Source organism: Passer domesticus, chromosome 8, assembly GCF_036417665.1.
Source record: "Passer domesticus isolate bPasDom1 chromosome 8, bPasDom1.hap1, whole genome shotgun sequence".
Lineage (NCBI taxonomy): Eukaryota > Metazoa > Chordata > Aves > Passeriformes > Passeridae > Passer > Passer domesticus.
Window position 1 is genome coordinate 5,864,909 of NC_087481.1, and position 18,890 is coordinate 5,883,798.

The 18,890-nt window shown below is 55.9% G+C and overlaps 2 protein-coding genes across 2 annotated transcripts in view; both read right to left on the reverse strand.

The window, feature by feature from the left end:
• Positions 1–8,479: 8,479 nt before the first annotated feature.
• Positions 8,480–9,491, reverse strand: LOC135306202 (olfactory receptor 14J1-like). The gene is made up of 2 exons (XM_064429796.1): positions 9,191–9,491; positions 8,480–8,808 (listed from the first exon to the last, which is right to left on the reverse strand). Exons 1-2 carry the CDS (start codon positions 9,489–9,491, stop codon positions 8,480–8,482), a joined length of 630 nt encoding a protein of 209 aa, XP_064285866.1.
• Positions 9,492–17,005: 7,514 nt separating this feature from the next.
• Positions 17,006–18,890, reverse strand: part of LOC135306203 (zinc finger protein 850-like) — a 375,138-nt gene continuing 373,253 nt past the window's right edge. The window contains 1 exon segment of the mRNA XM_064429797.1: positions 17,006–17,736. Within this exon segment, the coding sequence (XP_064285867.1) occupies positions 17,090–17,736 (647 nt within the window). The 3' untranslated portion in view covers positions 17,006–17,089.

Sequence of the window (18,890 nt, forward strand, 5' to 3'; positions counted from 1 at the left end):
CTCCATCTGTATTCCATAGGAACACCATCATACAGTCCCCCGGAATGGACCCATTTTGGCTGGTACTATGGCAAGCCAGCTACCATCTGGTCCCTGGGTATCGTGCTGCACCAGATGGTCTGCGGGGAGCACCCTTTCAGGAGGGACCAGAACATCAGCTGGGACCATCAGCTCTCGCTGCCACAACGGCTCTCTCCAGGTGGATCCTCATCTCTGGGCATGGGTGCAATACCAGTGCTGGGAGACAGCAGCGGACTCGGGAGCATCCCGCTCTGGCAGCTGCTGAGGAGGTGGCACATGTCCTGCTCTCCTGCTCGCCTCCAAAACAGGGAACTGATGGGAAAGTTTAGGCCCAGCTCTGAGCACATCCAGCATGGAGTGGGCAGGGAATGGTTGGGCAAAGCCAACAGGAGCCTTCTCCAACTGACCAGTGGTTTCTGGTTTCTCTGCCCAGAATGCCAAGATCTGATCAGGCGGTGTTTATCCATGCTGGACTGGGACAGACCCTCATTAGAAGAGGTGTTCTGTCATCCTTGGATGCAGGATATTCATCTGCCATAGAAGAAGGGAGAGAGCCACAGGCACACTGTGCTGCAGGGCCCCGGTAAGTTACAGCTGCACTCATGCCTTGGCCATCAGAAGCAAAGGAACCCCAGACTTTTTTGTCCTGCCTGTGTCACTGCCCAGGGCTCATCAGATGGGAGCACACAGCCCTTGTGCTGGAGCTGAGCTGCTCTGCCCAGCACTGGTGGCCACCATCCAAGCTGGTTTTGCTTGTCCTGGTTCCCTGACAGCTGGGGCCCTGGACAGAACCCTGACAGCCTGGTCGGAGCCCAGGGAAGTAGAAGGAGCCCCCAGAGAAGCTGTACCAGGTGGGGCTGCTGCTGCAGGAGACAGCGAGGATCACATCAAGGATGACAGCCTCTTCCTGGACCTGGCCACTGGTAAGCTTAAGATGATGGACTTCAATTCTGGCACCTTCTTCAAAGCCTGGCTGCACAGCAAATTTACAGATGAGTCCACATGCAGGGGGATGCTCCCAGATTTGGGCATTGCACAGCCTGGCCTCAACCCAAAAGTTCCCACCCCACTCATTGCTGGGATGGATGCAACTAATTCTTCAGTCAGCTGCCCAGCTGCTTTTGGCAGGGCTGGGGGCATGGGCTGGGGTGGGTACGAAATGGGAGTGGGCTCCTGGCCCTGCCAACAGCCCCCAGCACCCACCGTGCCCCGGGCTGAGGCTGGGGCAGCCAGCCCAACACAAACAAACCCCTGTGGTGGGAGCAGAGGTGGGACTCCAGAACCTGTGCAGGGGCTGCTTTGCTGTGCAGGCAAGGAAGGGCTTGGGCTGCTCCACTGCCCTTGTTTGCTTGGGGATCATGGTTATTGTGGGGAACAGTGCAGGGGGAAGGGAGGAAGCCTGGGCTTTGCTCACACATGGCTGGGTTTTTCCCTGGCATGCCTTGGGCCTTCCTCAATCCCCTCACAGAGATATGATTTTTACCTTTGTTCTTTTTTTCCCTTTTTGTCTGTAATCTATTTTCAAGAATTTGTTGTTTGTTTTTCTAGAGGAAGCATTCTGGTTGGTCCAGTCTGGATCAGGAAGTTCTTGAGAGCAGCTGCGGCGTGGATGGGCCGTGCCCTTGGAGCAGGCTGAGGACATCGTTTGGGACCAGCTTTTCTTCCAGCCATGGATGGCATGAGGTGGGTCCCCGTCTGCTTGGCAGGGTGGGATCAGAGCTTTTGGGAGATGGCAGCGAGCACAGGAGCATCCTGCTCTGGGCATCTGCTGAGCAGGTGGATGTGCCAAGGCTGGCTGCAGGCTGGGCACATGTCCTGCCCTCCTGCCCTGCTCCCAAAGGCAGCACTGATGGGCAGCTCTGGGCACAGCTCTGGGCACAGCCAGCATGGCCTGGGCACCATGGGCAGCTGGGACAAGGGGACAGGAGCCCTCAGCTGACGGGCAGTTTCTGCTTTCTCTCCTTGCAGCCGGGCTCTGCGGATGCTGAGGCTGCTCTGGGCTCTGCCAGGGCTCTGCTGGAGCTCAGCACCGGGCTGGAATCAGCCAAAGAAGAAATGGTGTCACCTGCAGCACAGACTTGCTTGAGCATTTTGGCAACACAGCTCAAGTTTGCAGAGTGTACACCTCCAAGGGAAAACATGACACCTCCCAAAAATTAAACTTGTTCAATACCTTCTGAAATCAAATCAATCTGGGATGACTCCAAATGACATTTTTCAGCTTGCTCAAGCTGTAGCTCAGCCCTTCTCTGAACAGTTCTCTCCCCCACCTGCCTTTTACTTCTCAACTGCTCCCTTTTTTTCCCCCCAGTGAATTCCCAGCCCATTGCTGTCTCCATCACTCTGTTGCCTATCTTGATGCCCCTGACCACAAGGAAGGCCGAGCCCCAGGTTTAGGGACTCATGCTGTCACTGGCTGAGGAGCAGCAATGTCTCAGAGGTCCAGTGGGATTTTAGTGTCATTCAGAGCCACTCTCCAGCCCTCAGCTCTCCTCACTGCTGAGTTCCCACTCCCTTCATCCTTGCAGCAGGATGAGCTCTGTGAATCCCCTTGAGCCTCCCCACTCTTCCCAGCCAATGCACCCACCTCAGTGAGGCTGAAGCTGAAGCTTCTCTGTGTCCTCTGGCACACCAGTCCAGTCCCCTGTGTGGGGAGCCCCAGCCCCAGAGCACAGCACACAGCAGTGCAGTCCGGGCTGGAGCAGCTGCCCTGCAGCCCTGGCTTGGCTGTTTGTGGCAGCTGAATGCTCCCTGTTTCCAGCTGTCCCTGCAGGATGGCCCCAGGGCAGAGCCCAGCCGGGCTCCCACTGCAGCCCCTGGAGCTTGGGGCAGACAGTGCTCCCAGAGCTGAGGTTCATGGGGAGCACCCGGAGCTGTGCCTCGCACTCAGTGCTGGCAAGTGGTGTGTTCTCATCTCCTGCAGCCTGAGGGGAAAACAACCTGTGCTGCCAGGCCAGCACTGCCCCTCTGGGCAGGGAGAAGGCTGAATGGCTTTCCCATTCCAGAGGATCCTGCACTGAGCCTTGGCAGGGCCTGGCAGGGCTGGAGCCGGGTCTGGCCTGCTGTCCAGGACTCACTGCCCACCAACCACCCCCACCCACCACGCTCCGTCCTCCAGAGACAGAAGGGTCTGTGTGTGCCAGGGGCTCTTGGATGTCTCTGTATCCATGGAGAGAAAGGTCTGTGTGTGCCAGGGGCTCTTGGATGTCTCTGTATCCAGGGACAGAAGGGTCTGTGTGTGTGCCAGGGGCTCTTGGATGTCTCTGTATCCATGGGCAGAAGGGTCTGTGTGTGCCAGGGGCTCTTGGATGTCTCTGTATCCATGGACAGAAGGGTCTGTGTGTGCCAGGGGCTCTTGGATGTCTCTGTATCCATGGGCAGAAGGGTCTGTATGTGCCAGGGGCTCTTGGATGTCTCTGTATCCAGGGACAGAAGACTCTGTTTGTGCCAGGGTTTCCATAACGTCTCTGAACCCATGGGTATGGGATGAACACGGACAGTGAAAGTGTCAATCACGTTGCTTGCACACTCCTTCCTTTGTACACAAGACACATCCATGCACACCCCCACATATTGGTATATTAATAGGATAGGGATGGATAGAGACTTCGCACAGAGCTCTAACTTTGGCATAACTCACCCTTTAGCCTGAGACCAGGGGACTTTTTCCCCAGCTCTGTGTGAGAAGATGTCCAAGAGCTGAAGGAGCAGCATTCAGAAGCAGTTTCAGGATTTCTAGGTAGGAAGTGGAGCTCACAACCATCCATATAACTCACCATATTCATTGGGATGGGCTGCTGCTTCTCTAGGAATATGGCCCAATGCAGACATGAGACTTGGAAAAATCCCAGCTCTCTGTGGGTTTGTGCAAAAGGGGGAGCAGCACAAACACTTTGTGCCTGCCTGGGGGCACAAGGTCCAAGGAGCTTTGCTGGCAGAGGGTGACCTGGGCTGGTGGCAGGTGAAGTTCCATTCCATGACATCTCAGAGTGGCACAGGACAAAGGTCCAAGTACCCCCAACCCCACTGATGAAGTCCTTGGAGTGCTGCATATCCTCTAGGAAAAGCTGCTGTCACACAATCCATTGGGATTTATAACTTTCATTTCCAACACTTTAAATCCAAATTCCAAACTGCAATATTTTTACACTCAAGACACAGTCATACACAATCCATCTTTTAATTTCTTATTGATTTAACCACAATTTAAAATAACTTAATATTGCAAACAAAACCCAGAATCTTTTAAAAAAATGATGTTGATGTCAGTAAGATAGATCCATGCCAAAGTAACTGAGTTCTCTTTTTAAAAATACCAGTTACCTCTTAATCCAAAGTTAGAGAAGATTTTCACTGCACGTTTGTTTTTTGTTTTTATATTTCATATTTTTTTCTTTTTTCCTTTTTTTTGACAGAAAAATCACCCTAAAAAGGAATGTACAGCAAAAAGAGTAACATTTCTGATAAACAATGAAAATGTAGGCTCCTCCTCTGTTTACTTTTCTCTGGATACCCTGAAGAAAAAAATCTAGCAGATATGAGCAGAGGTGTGAAGTGTTTCATTTGGACTGTGCTGGAGTTCAGCACTGCTGACATCCTGATCCAGTCAAGAGCTGCAGAATTCTTTTGCACATTTTGAACTCTGTGTTTGTAGGCACAGCACCTGCAGTGCTGATGCAGCAATGCACATGAATAACTCTGTTATTCCCTCTCAGAATTCAGGCTCTGCCCCAGCACGAGGTGCTGCAGCCCTTTGCTCCTGGTTCCCATGTGGAGCAGCTCCCTTCCTGCTGGCTGAGCTGCTCAGGCAGAGCCCGGCAGCTCCTGGCCCTGCAGGGCTGAGGCTTTTCCCCATTGCTGGGCACAGACTGATGGAGCAGCACTGCTGAACACAGGGGCACACAGAGGGACCAGGAGCAGCTGCCTTTGGCCACCTGAGGCTCCAAGGCCCAAACTCTGAGCAGCCAGGGCTGGCAGAGACTCGCAGGCTCCCTGGTGGCTGTGCTGCCCCACTTGTGCCCGGCCCAGCTTTGCTTGGGGCAGAGGGAGAACAAGGGGCAGCTCCCTCCCAGCCCAGCCCAGGGACCCCTCCAGCCCCGGGGCTTGGGGCACTGTCAGCACCTGCTGCTCCAGCCACCACTCCTGCTGGCCCTGACAGCAACACCCAAACTGGGGCTGATCCCGAGGGAGCAGCAGCGGGGCCTGGATCTGATCCCTGACTCTGGGCCAGGGCTGGACAAATGACCCCACAGCAGCAGCAGCAGCAGCAGCAGCAGATGGAGCTGACTTTCAGCACAGCCCCTGCCACTCTTCCCTCCCATGTGCAGCGGTGTCACAGCAGCCTGAGGCACCTGGGAGCCCCCAGTGCCAGCAGGGACTTGAGATGGCAGCCCTGGGCTCCTGGAGATTGTGCAAGGAACAGAGCTGGGGACTCCCTGTCCATGGGGAGCTTCCAGATGGAAAAGGCTGCTGTGCCCAGGCAGCTCCAAGGCCACAGCAAGGAGGGTCTCGACCACTGGATCTGTGCCAGTCCCACAGTCCTGGGCAGCAGCCACTGAGCCCTGGGGGAACAGAGGGCACAGCAAAAGGGACAAAACCAGGCAAGGTCAGAGACTGGAGAGAGCCAGACCTGGGACAAGGAGCAGCTGCTCCATTGCACTCTTGGAGAAAGCTCCTGGCTGGTTCAAAGCACTGAAAGGCATGAAGGGCAAAGAGGAGGCCACAGCCAACAATGCTCCTGTTTCCACACCCTCTCCTCTCTCTGTCCCAGAAGGAATTGCATGGACTGTATTCATCTCTCTGAGTCGCCTCATTCAGCATGAGCAGCTTAGCACCAGCAGCTGAAGGAGCTGCAGCCATAGGCCATAGGAGTTGAGCAAGAGGGAACTTTTGGAGCAAAGTAATGCTGCTCAAATAGACCTAGCTGAATGCAGTGGATATAATAATGGAATCACAGCATCCTTTCTGTTGGTAAAGACCTCTGAGCTCACCCAGTCGAGCTGGTCACACAGCAGTGCCAAGCCCAGCACTAAACCACGTCCCTGAAGTGCCAAGGCCTGGACAACAGCCCTGAGTGAGGCCTGAACAGCAGGCCCTGAGCCAAAGGTGGCCTCTGGATGAACCTTCCAACCAAAGGTTATCTTTGTATTTGCTCATCAATAAAATATGCATGGTCATTAGCACTGTGATAGATGTAGCCACTCATTAGTGAAACATGTATTGACCTTTCTGTATTTAGAAGCCAGACAGGGCCATGAAATCTGACATCTGGCCTTGTTTGGGGCTGAAGGATCAAAGTCACCTCCCTTGGTTCCTCCTTAGGCCCTGGACAGGCTTTGGGAGGAACCCAAGAGGAGGATGAAACCAGATGTTCCCACACTAGAAGTGCTGTCAGTTTGTTCATTCAGCACTGTCAGAGCTGGGCCCTCTCACAGCGAGGTTGGAGCCTCACCTGTGGCTGGAGGCACCTGCAGGAATTCCCAGTGTCCAGGAGTGGCTCTGCAGCCCTTGGCTGTGACAGCTTCCCCCAGCTGCTGTGTGGATCTGGGGGATGTTGAAGCGTGAGGGGAACTGGTGCTGGATCTTTCTTAATCACTGCAGGCAATCTTTGGTGGTGATGATTGGGTGCATTGCTGAGCTGCTCCTTTTGTGATTCTTTGCAGTTTGCATTACAATAAATCACACAATTCCTGAACTTGGTGTCTGTATCTTTGGTTCTGACCCTGCCCACCAGCAAAACAGACACTGCAGGCCCACAGAACCAAAGGTGCCTTGTGCCACTGCAGGCCTCCTGTGACCAAGGGGAGCAGAGTGACACTTTGGGCCTCATGGAACCATGGAGATCATTCTGACACTGCAGGGCCCACTGTTTTCCTCTCCCTTCCCCAGCCTAGCCCTGTCTGGCCCTGCAGCAGGAACTGCAGGCACTGGAGGTCAGGGACAGCCACTCTGGGTCTGGAATGCTCAGCAGATGCTCAGCTCGGGCAGCTCCTGCAGCCCCAGGGCCAGCCCCGCTGCCCAGCCCAGCAGCAGAGTTGGCCCCGGGGCTCCTCAGGCAGCTCCTGCTGGCCCAGGGACAGGCCAGCCTCTTGCCAGGGCTCCTCTGCACACCCACAGGCCCCTGCTCTGCTCCTGGCCCATGCCAGCTGCCCCCAGAGCCTTTCCCAGGGGAACACGTCTGTGCTGGCCCCAGCAGCCATTGCTGCAGCCCCTGCCCTGCTGCCCAGAGCCCCGAGCTGGGGCTGCTGCTCTGCAGAGCACGGGGGCTGTGCTGCCCGGGGCCCTGGGCTGCCTCTGCTGGGCTCTGCTGCTCAGCCTGGCACACAGAGGCAGCTGATGGTGCTCCCTGCACTCACCCCCTCCCACACAGGCTCTGCGGGGCATGGAGGGGGCTCAGAGGTGCCTGCCTTGTGCCGGGACTGCCAGAGGGGCTTGGGGCTGCCCTGGATCCTCCTGGGGGAGTTCCCTGAGGATCAGAGGAGGCAGTGCCCAGACTCCTTTCCCTGGGCCTGCTGTGTCCCTGGGCTGCAGAGCTCTCCTGGCTCACAGCAGACATTCAGTCCTTGATCTCGGGGTGAGCCCAGCCTGGCCAGGCCTGTGCCCAGTGAGCTCCACTCCCTGCTGCTCCCTGGCACACACTGTCCCTGCAGGTCCCCTGTGTTCTCCTGGCAGCTCCCAAGGCCCTCTAGACAAACCTTGCCCTGCCATCAGCCCTGGCACAAGCTGCAGAGCCCCAGGAAGGTTCAGTACAGACCATTCAGCATCTGATGGGCACTGGCCATCAACAAGCAAAACCTGACCCAGACCTGAGTCCCCTGAAGGCCCCAGTGAGACTCTGATCTCATCCCTCTGAGCCCTGGGAGAACAAGGAACACACGGAGCCTCTTGAGAGTCCTGAGAGTGACTCTGGAGGAGAGCAAAGCCTTCCTGCCCTGCGCTCAGGAAATGCCCTTTGCTGGTGGAGCTGCTGTGCTGGAGCCCAGCTGTGTCCCAGCAGTGCCCATGGCCTGTCCCTGCCTGAGGGCACAGCACGGACACGCAGCAGGACAGTGACCAAGCTGCCAGAGCACTCCGGCCTTACAGCCACAGCAGGGCTGGAAAGGGGAGTGTGGAGCTGGGAGGAGCAGATGTGGAAAGAGGCAGGGCCATTGTCCCTGGCCGTGCTGCTGTGCTGGGAGCCCCTTCCCTCCACCTCTGCTCACAGGCACAGCTCCTGCAGAGCCAGAGAAGGGCTGAGGAAATGCCTTGGACAGACAGGTCTGGGCAGGCACTTGTTTTTATTTAAATGCCAAAGGAACAAGCCTCTTGCAAGTCTTTCTGTTTCAAAAAAAAGGTAGATATTAATATAGAAATGCTAATAGTAATACTACAGTATTTTGTAAGAAACATTACAACAATACAAATAGTCCCCATAATAAGAAATAGACAAATAGGGGGGAAAAGGATGAGATTGTAAGAGTTACATTCTGAAGGCTATGCAGCAGAAAAGGGAATTTATTGCTTTTGAAGATACAGTCACCAGTTTTCTCAGGGCATCCTTGATCTCCTGGTTCCTCAGGCTGTAGATGAGGGGGTTCAGGGCAGGAGGCACCACTGAGTACAGAACTGACACTGAGAGATCCAGGGATGGGGAGGAGAGGGAGGGGGGCTTTAGGTAGGCAAATGTGCCAGTGCTGAGGAACATGGTGGCCACGGCCAGGTGAGGGAGGCAGGTGGAAAAGGCTTTGTGCCGTCCCTGCTCAGAGGGGATCCTCAGCACAGCCCTGAAGATCTGCACATAGGAGAAAACTGTTGCCATGATAATTTAGGGAAAAAGCCTCTGCTAGGATTTTTCCTGTCCTGAGGAGCTGAGAGCCTCAGGAAAGAAATGTAAACAATAACTATCTGCTGCTGTGGAGTGCCACAGGTGAATCTTCCATTGGTCCATGTGGATTGTTTTCAATCAGTGACCAATCACAGCCACCTGTGCCAAGGCTGTGAGAGTCACAGGATTTTTGTTATTCATTCTTGTTCTATTCTTGTCTTTGTAGCCTTCTGATCTTTTTCTCTCTGTTCTTTGTAGTATAGTTGTAATGTAGCATTTTAGTATAATATATATCATAATAAATCAGCCTTCTGATGAAAATGGAGTCAAGCCTCGTGTCCTCGCACCAGGGGTTGCAGTCTAAGCAAGAGAAAACAATGAACACAAAACAACCGAAATATAGAACAGCACTTAGGACAGTAATCCCAAATTCCCTGAGTTTGGAGTGTGAGCAGGCGAGCTTGAGAATGTGTGGGATTTCACAGAAGAACTGGCCCAGGGCATTGCCATGGCACAGGGGCAGGGAAAATGTGTTGGCTGTGTGCAGCAGAGCATTGAGGAAACCACTGGCCCAGGCAGCTGCTGCCATGTGGGCACAAGCTCTGCTGCCCAGGAGGGTCCCGTAGTGCAGGGGTTTGCAGATGGACACGTAGCGGTCATAGCACATCACTGTGAGAAGTGCAAATTCTGCTGACATGAAAAAGGCAAAGAAAAACACCTGAGCAGCACATCCTTTGTAGGAGATGTTGCTGGTGTCCCAGAGGGAATTGTGCATGGCTTTGGGGACAGTGGTGCAGATGGAGCCCAGGTCGCTGAGGGCCAGGTTGAGCAGGAAGAAGAACATGGGCGTGTGCAGGTGGTGGCCGCAGGCTACGGCACTGATGATGAGGCCGTTGCCCAGGAGGGCAGCCAGGGAGATGCCCAGCAAGAGGCAGAAGTGCAGGAGCTGCAGCTGCCGCGTGTCTGCCAATGCCAGCAGGAGGAAGTGGCTGATGGAGCTGCTGTTGGACATTTGCTGGGGCTGGCCATGCAGTCCTGTTCAAGGAGGACACAGTGACGAGTCAGGGCTGACTTTGCTAAACAATGTCCAAGCCCTTTCTCCCAGCTCTGCCCCTGCTGCTCTGTGCCATCCAATTTTCCTTTTCTCAGAGCCCTTCCTTCAGCCCTGTGCCTGGAGCTCTGCTGGGATCTCGCCCTGTTGCTGTGATGAGCAGAGGCTCTGCCCATAGACACCGAGGGGTCAGCTCTGCTCTGCAGCTGTGGGGTCATGGGAACAGGAACAGGGGCCAGTCCTGGGCTTGGATTTCATCAGCCCAAGCTGCTCCTGAGGCAGAGGAGCTCTGCAGCACCTACTGTCCCAGGGCTAAGGAATGGTGACGGCCAAAGGCAGTTTGAGAGGGTTTCCTGCTGTGCCCTGGGAGATCAGAGAGAACTGAGCAATGCAAGAGCAGTGGCTGTGACTCAGTGAAGGGTGAGGGGAGTTGCTCTCACTCCATCTGTCCCCAGCTGCCATTTCTGAGATCCAGGGCAGTCCCTGTGTTCCCCTGGAAATCAGCCTGACACAGCTGGGAGCAGAGGGACCCACAGCAGAGCAAACTGGCTCAGCCTTTCTCAGAGTCTCAGCTCCACTCTGGCCAAGGACACTCCTGTCCCTCAGTGTCCCCTGGAGGCAGCTCACAGCTTGGATGGCATCCCAAGGACACACCAAGGGTCATGTCCATGGCGTTGCCTGAGGAGAGTCGGCTCATTGCCAGCCTGCCCTGCCCAGAGCTCCCCGGGCACAGGGAGCTGGGACACCCCATTGCTGTGCTCAGCCTGCACAGGAGGAGCCCAAGGGCTGGGCCTGACCCTGCAGCTGGAACTGCCATCCCAGAGAGCCCCTCAGCAATGCCAGGAGAACCTGGGCAAGGCAAGGAGAGAGAGAGCTGGGCCTGAGGAAAAGCCTTTCCCTGCCCAGCCCTGCCCAGCCCCTGCCAGGCAGCACCAGGGCAGGGCAGTGGCCCTCAGGCCCTGTCAGCAGGAATGGGCACATGGCAGGAGAGATGCCCTTCATCTCTGGGGCTGCGCTGCCAGCCCAGCAGGGACTGAGGGCCCCGAGCCCCGGGCTGAGGGCTGTGCTGGCAGGGAGGGGACACGAGAGCTGTGCTGCTCAGGGCAGTGTCTGCCCTGCAGGGCAGGGCTGGCAGTGCCACATCTGCCTGCAGCAGGGCTTCCCTCAGCACTGCCTCCCTCCCTCCCTGCCCATGGCTCTGCTGCTGGAGCTGTCCCAGCCTGAGCTGCTCCTGTGGCCCCGGGCTCCTTCCCTGCCAGAGCTGCCAGAGCCCAGCCCAGCCCCTGGGCCAGCTCTGCCCTGCAGCTGCTCAGGGCTGCAGGGATTAAAGAACAGCTCCCCCAGCCTGGGCACCATGGAAAGGTGATGCTGGATGGGCCTGGAGGCTGGGGAGGGGGGGCACTGGCTGAGGTTCCCAGAAAAACTCAGGGTAATGGTTTAAGAGCCTCAGCCCCTGCTCTGCCCTGCACAGCTGAGTTGCCATTGCCACCAAGCTGAGCCAGGGAAAAGTGGGAGCACAGATTCAGGAAAGCAGAGAACCAAGCAGGAAAGCCCTGCCCTGAATGAGCTCATGAAAAGTCCCCTCAGGAATGAGCTGGGCGTGAGCTGGAGCTCTGAGCAGCCCTGGCCCACACAGCAGCCTCTCCACAGCAGCAGGACCTGCCCTGGCAGGAGTCACTCCTTGCCCCCACAGCTCCCCTGACCTGTCCATGGGGAGCTGCCAGGCAGGCTGAGAGCTGCCCCTGGCAGGTGGCACATCCCCGGGGCTGGCCAAGAGCCCTGAGGGCTGCAGGACCTGCTCTGCAAGACAGCCCTGGCAGCCCTGGCTGCAGCCCCAGCTTCACCCCCTGCAGCCGTCCCTGGCAGCAGGAGCCGTCCTGCCCTGTCCCTCTGATGGTGCCCACGGCAGCCCCGCTCTGCAGCACATCCTCCTCCTCCTGCTCCCCTGCCACAGAGAAATTGGGAGAGTTCTCCTGGCACATCCCCCAGGCTGTGGGGTGTGCTGGCTTCAGGAGATCCCTCCAGGGGACATTGCCCTGCATCCACTGACTCACCATGTGGAGGGCTGTGAAGATCTTTCCTCAAGTTAAGTCTCAACTCAATGTCTTCCCAATCCTGATTGCCTTCAGTCTGTCTCTGCCTGGCTCCTGTCCCCTCAGTGCCTGCAGGCAGAGCCCTCAGCCCTGCTGGGCTGGGAGAGGAGCTGGTCCTGGGAAGAGCTGTTTTTTTAAAGCTTAGCAGCACAGACGCAGCACAAGGACTTTAACGACTCTCTTGGGACTTGGGTGTTGTTTACATCAGACTCAGTCCCTCAGAGAGCCTTCCAAAGACTTCTCCAGAACTCAAAGTTAAATTGAAACTCCAAAGTTTCTTGAAGTTTTAATGGGTCCCACTGATGGACATGACTGAGAAAGTGTCCCCAGGTTCCAGTCAGAGCAGAACACTGGAGGCAGAGATGACTGCTGGGGACAAACAAGGCAAAGGTGTCTCTGGTGCTGAATAAACCTGGATGTGTTTCAGGAATGCAAAGGGCCAAGGCCTGAGCCCCAGCCCCTGGCCAGGCACATCCTGTCCCTCCCTCATTGCTCAGGGCTCTGCCCGGGATGGGCACTGGGATGTGGGGATGTGCAATGCCAAGGGCAGAACCATGGGGTGGCCCCTGCCAGGCTGCTGAGCAGGGACAAGCAGCCACCCTGTGATGTCACACAGCCCCTTGGATGTCACACAGCCACCTGTGATCTCATACAGCATCCTGTGATGTCACAGAGCGCCCTATAATGTAACACAGCCACCTGTGATGTCACAGCCCACTCTAGGATGTCATACAGCACCCTTGTTTTGTCACAGAGCCAATTCTGGGATGTCACCCTGGAATGTCATGCAGCTGCATTGTGATGTCCCAGAAGACTCTGTGATGTCAGAAAGTTGCTTTGTGATGTCACAGTCTGTTCTGTGATGTCACAGTCTTCTCTATGATGTTACACAGCCACCTAGTGATGTCACAACCCACTCGCTGATGTCACAGAGCCACCAGCTGTTACGTCCGGATCTGCTCTATGGCCTCATACTCTACTCCATGATGTCACAGACAGCTCTGTGATGTCACAACCCCCTCAGTGATGTCACAAAACCCTCTCTGTGATGTCATGCTGCCACTATGTAATGTCACAGCACACACTTTGACCTCAGTCTCCTCTATGGTGTCATACAGCCATGCCATGATGTCACAGCCTGCTCTGTGTTGTCACACAGTCTCCTCTATGATGCTGTAGCTGTTCAGTGACCTCACACAACAAACTCTGTGATGTCATAGCCCAACCTGTGACCTCACCCAGCCCACTCTGTGCTGTCACACAGCCCCTTGCTGACATCACAGCTGCCCTGTGCCTCCATGACACAGCCACAGAGGTGCCGCTGTGACACAGCCCCCTCTGGGACATCCCCCAGCCCCTGCCCGTGCTGAGCCCCTGTCAGCTCTGGCTGTGCCCTGCTGGTGTCCCTGAGCTGCCCTGGCAGTGCCCCAGCCCTGCTGGGCTGTGCACAGGAGCTGCTCCTGGCCAGAGCTGTCTCTCTGCAGCGCTGCCCTTGCCAGGAGCTGCCTCTGGGCCAGGAGCCCGGCCCAGCTCAGCAGCACAGACACAGCACCAGGACTTTAATGACCCTCTGGGGCTTTGGTGCTCTTTGCATCAGACTCAGTCCCTCAGAGTGTGCTCAAAAAGCTTCTCAAGAACTCCAAGTTAAGCTGAAACATAGACATTTCTTGTAGTTTAAATGGGGTCCACTGAGGGACATAACTCATGTGAAAGTGTCCCCAGGTTCCAGTTAGAGCAGAACAATGGAGGCAGTGATGACAGCTTCAGACAAGGAAGGGAAAGGTGTCTCTGGTGCTGAGCAGACCTGGATGTGTTTCAGGAATGCAAAGGGCCAAGGCCTGAGCCCCAGCCCCTGGCCAGGCACATCCTGTCCCTCCCTCCTTGCTCAGGGCTCTTCCCCGGATGGGCACTGGCATGTGGGGATGTGCAATGCCAAGGGCAGCACCATGGGTTGGCCCCTGCCAGGCTGCTGAGCAGGGACAAGGAGGCAATGAGGCTCCAGGCCTGCAAGGGTCACTTGTCTCCTCCTCCTGGCTCAGGCCCAGGGTCAGCAGCCATGGCCAAAGTGTTGCCCAAGTTGGCTGTGTCAGGGCCTTGCAGCTGCTGCCCATCCCTGTGCCCTGTGCAGCCCAGGCTGTCCTACGGTGTCCCTGCCCTGCGCCTCTGTCCCTGCAGGCTGTCGTCATCCCCCGGCTGCCCCACCTGGCTGGCCCCTTCCTTTGCTGACAGCTCTGCCTCCTGCCTGCCTCTGCCTGCCCACACAAAGCCTTGGGCTGCTCCAGGCTCCTTCTGAGGGATGTGTTGCACCACAGCCCTGCCCTGGGAGGAATATTCCTTTCTCCTAGTGTCCACTTCGGGCCTCCTCAGCTGTCCTTGCTGCCATTTTCTTTCTCAGGATCATTTAAATATGAAGCTCCAGCCTCTCTGAAACCACCCTTCAATCCCTCCCAGGCTACTCCTGTTCTGTCCTCAGTCTCCACACCACTGAGCCCAGAGCCATCAGCCTCTCCCTGCTGGTTATGTGATGAGGCCTCCAAACCTCATCTTGGGAGATGTTTGGGTCCTCTCCAAGATGTGTGAAAATGGAAAAATAGTGGTCAAAGTTACGTTCTCCCAAATCATGCAGTGACAGAACAAGGCTCAATATCTCTAAACCGAATGAGGGTGGATTTACATTTGTTAGAAAGAGGAAATATTTTACAGTTATGAGAGAGGCAGGAAACTGCAACTGCTTTTCCAGATAAGTGAATGCCCCATCCCAGGAATTGCCCATGAGCAGGAGCTTTGTGCAACCTGAGCCAGTGAAACCCTCTCATCCCCAAGGACAGAATTGCTGTTGTGTGGGTTCTCTGATGTGCTGGGTGCCATCACAACGCTTCTGGCCAGAATGTCTGCTGAGGGCAGCCAGGCTGCTGCAGGGGCAGTGACCTCACAGCCATCACCATGGCAGCCCTGTCCCCTGGGCCTGGCTCTCCCCTCTCCTCTGCCCCTGCCTTGTCTCTGCTGGCATGAAGAGTTTTGTCATTCATATCTTGTGCCCAAGGTGCTGGGGCCAATGGCTTCCCAGGCAGGCTCCTGGAGCAGAAGTGGCTTTTCAGAGCCCAGGCAGAAATGAGCCCTGAGGCAGCAGCTCTGCAGTGCCGGCCACCAGGCCGGGCTGCCAAGGGAGGCTTCTGGCCATGCCCTGCAAGCAGCTGCTGCTGCCAAGGTGCCTTTGGTGCCTCAGGCTCTGCCTGGCACAGCTCCCAGCACGGCACTCTGCCCTTGTGCCCAAGCCCTTCCCTGTGCTGGGGCTGGCCTGGGGCTTTTCCTGCAGTGGGACCTGCCCTGCTCCTGGCACAGGAAAGGCAGTTCCTGCTGGAGCAGGAGGCTCTGCCTGCAATGGGCTCCAACAACTCCAGCAAGGCTCTGTTGACATCAAAACTGCTTCCTAGAGCACTATATTCTAATAATTGTTATTACTTCCATACTGTGGAATAAATAATTCTTTTTTTAAAAATTTACTCTGTGGTGTAAATAAGCCATTCTGTCTAATCGTGATCACAACCAATCAGAGCTGTATTTATGTAAATGTATCTGGTATTCCATCGTTAATCCTGTGGGACAAATTGCATTAAGGTTCAATTCTACCTCTCCAATCTTTTACACCTTTGACAAAGTCTGGGGCTGGGATTGGATCCAGCTGCTCCCAGTCTCCTCTCATAGAAAGAATTTTGGAAGTCTAGGGGTTCTGCAGGGGTTTGAGGATCCATGGTGCGATTTTGGGTGGCATTTCTCCACCTCATGACGCAGCAGGAGTTTCTCCAAAAAAGAAATAAAGCTTTTGCCTGAAGCTCCCACTTTGCCCATGACAGGAACCCCTGTGAGTGTCTGGGACATCCCGGCTCTTTGGCAGCCTGGGGACTCCTGGGATGTCACCGTGGACCCCCTGTGAGTGCCTGTGACAGATGGGTGCCTTTGAAGCCCAAGGTCCCCTGGGATGTCACCATGGAATGGCTGTGACTGTCTCTGAGCACAGGGCTCTTTACCATCCCCAGAAACCCCTGGGAGGTGTCCATGGAGCCTCTGTCTCTGCCTGTGACATTCCAGCTCTTGAACAGCCTGGAGACTCTTGGAAAGTCCCCATGGAATCCTTCTGAGAGCCTTCTGTGACAAATCTGATCCTTAGCAGGCAACCATCACCAGGACCCTGTTGCTATGGGTCATGGGATCCCAGATCCACAGAACTGGCTGAGCTGGGAGGGACCCATCAGGATCCTGGAGTCCAACTGCTGGCCCTGCACAGGACACCCCAACAATGCCAGCCTGGGCCTGGCAGTGCTGTCCAAATACTGCTGGAGCTCAGAGAGCCCTGGAGCTGGAAGCCTTCCCTGGGGAGCCTGGGCACTGCCCCAGCAGCCACTGGGGAAAAACCTTTTCCTGAGATCCAACCTGATCCTGCCCCGACTCAGCTGCAGCCGTTCCCTCCAGTCCTGTCCCTGGGCACCAGAGGGAAGAGGTTCCCACAGCCCCAGCCAGGGACCTGCTCCCAAGGCTGTTGCCATGGCCACCAGGGCTTGGTTTCCACCGGCTGAGGTTTAGGACTTCTGGTCCCCAATTTCCTGCTCCCGCTAAAACCGCGCTGCCCTCACTGCCCTCCTGCCTCCCATGGAAAGAACAGAAGGCAAAGATCCCGGGCTGGAATAAGAATAATTTATCGGGAATAGCAACAAGACAAAGAACAAACAACAACAGAAACAATATCGATAACAGCAAGGAATAAGAGAAAGGATTTGCAGGAAAAGCTACATTACCACTGACTGCCTCTACCCAACCATGTTTATCCTCGCTCCTGGAAAGGACACCCTTCTCTTCAGGGAGACAGGGAGTCTCTTTCGTGCTCCTAGCACTGACTAGAGATGGGAGTGAATGTAAGGACAGGGCCATGGCCGGACCCTCATGTTATCTGATCCCACATCATGTCGTTGGCAAGGGTAGGAAAAGGTACAGGTGTCTTCCCAGCATGGATCACAGGGACCATTGATCACCAGGGCTCTTCCCAACATGGGTCTTACAACGGGGGATGAAGCTGCAACTGGGCATGAAGCTCTTCCTGCAACTACGGCATTTGCAGGGCTTCCCTTACTGGTGCCTCCGTCGGTGTTGGGTCAAGTGAGAGCTCTGGGTGAAGCTCTTCCCACACTGGGGACACTCGTAGGGCCTCTCCCCAGTGTGGATGCGCCGGTGGGTGATGAGGGTCGAGTTGTGCTTGAAGCCCTTCCCGCAGTCAGGGCAGCAGAAGGGCCTCTCCTCGGTGTGAATCCGCTCATGCAGGAGGAGATTGGAGCTGGTCTGAAACTTCTTCCCACACTGGGGACACTTGTAGGGCCTCTCCCTGGTGTGGATGCGCCGGTGTCTGATGAGGTTGGAGTTGTTCTTGAAGCCCTTCCTGCAGTCAGGGCAGCGGAAGGGCTTCTCCTTGGTGTGAATCTGCTCATGCAGGAGGAGATTGGAGCTGGTGGCAAACCTCTTCTGGCACTCGGGACACTCATAGGGCTTCTCCCCAGTGTGGATGCGTTCGTGCCTCACGAGTTCTGAGCTGCACCTGAAGCCCTTCCCACATTCCCCACACTCGTAGGCCCATTCCCCAGTGTGGATCATCTGGTGGCAGAGGAGGTGGGAGCTCTGCCTGAAGCTCTTCCCACACTCCAAGCACTTATAGGGCTTCTCCCCATCATGAAGCTGCTCATGGGAGAACAGCTTTGAGCTCTGCCTGAAGCTCTGTCCACCTTCCTGGCACAGGGTGGGTCTTTCCCCCTCAGAGCACCCTGGGCTGGCTTTGCAAGCCCTCCTCCTGTGGGATCTCCGAGGCTTTTCCTCCCCCTTGGGTTTCTGCCCTGTGGCATCATTCAGAACAGCCTCTGCCATGAGGTTCTGCTGTGGGGATTTGTCCTCCCTGGTCTCCATCCTCAGCTCCTTCTCTGGGGGAGGAAGGACAAGGAGAGGATGGGATTTGACTCTGTGCAATAGGGAAGGGGAAGGAGATCTCCCCAGTGCATCCCCAGCAGGATGGCGTTAGCAGCGAGGTTGTCTTACATGTCTCTTACATGCTGGGCTGGGAGATGGAGCAGGAGAGAGAGGGAAAGGGGCACTGACTTCTGCCTCACCTGTCTCGGTGTCACGGGGCTTCTTCCTCTTCCTTACAGCCACCCCCTCCATTCGGCCAGGGTTTGGGAATGGGAAATCCTGGTTTGGGGAGAAACATAATGTATGAGCACATTGGGTTAGGGGGATCCTCCTGCCCAAGTCCATCTCCACTGTTGTGGCACATCCACAACGAGCCCCTGTGAGCAACCTGCACTCCCAGAGCCCGGAGCACGCTTGCTTAACCTGCTGATGGACAAGGCCAGAGGCAGGTCTGTGTGCACAGCTCCGAACACAGTTTACTGCAATGCAGAGGGTCCACGCACAGAAACAAAATGGGGCTGAGGACACAGGGTTTGATAAGGGGGGAAAGGGGCGGGTCTGAGGGCCAAGGGCCAATGGGAACTGAGCACAGGTGGTGCAGAGGAGGGGCAGCCAACTGGGGAACCAATGAGGTAACAGGGGCGGAGCATTGCAGTAAACCGGGACCAATGGGGGACAAGAAAGGGGAGAACATTCTAGGAGAGTACATATAAGGAAAAAAGGGCAGCTGGACTGGGTGATACCAATGAAGGCTGCTGCATTCACATGAGCCTGCAAATGCTGATGGTGAGAGCATTGTCCTCAGAGGGGTGTCTCTCTCTGACCCTGGTCACCTTTGCCCTGAGGTATTACAGTTCCCAGTGTTGGGCCCCTCGGCCTGCACACTCTGGAAGTCACCGGGAATCTGGTGCCCAAGTAAACCCCAAAACACCGAGATTCAGTCCCCCAAAATGTACAAATGACCAAGATTCAGCAA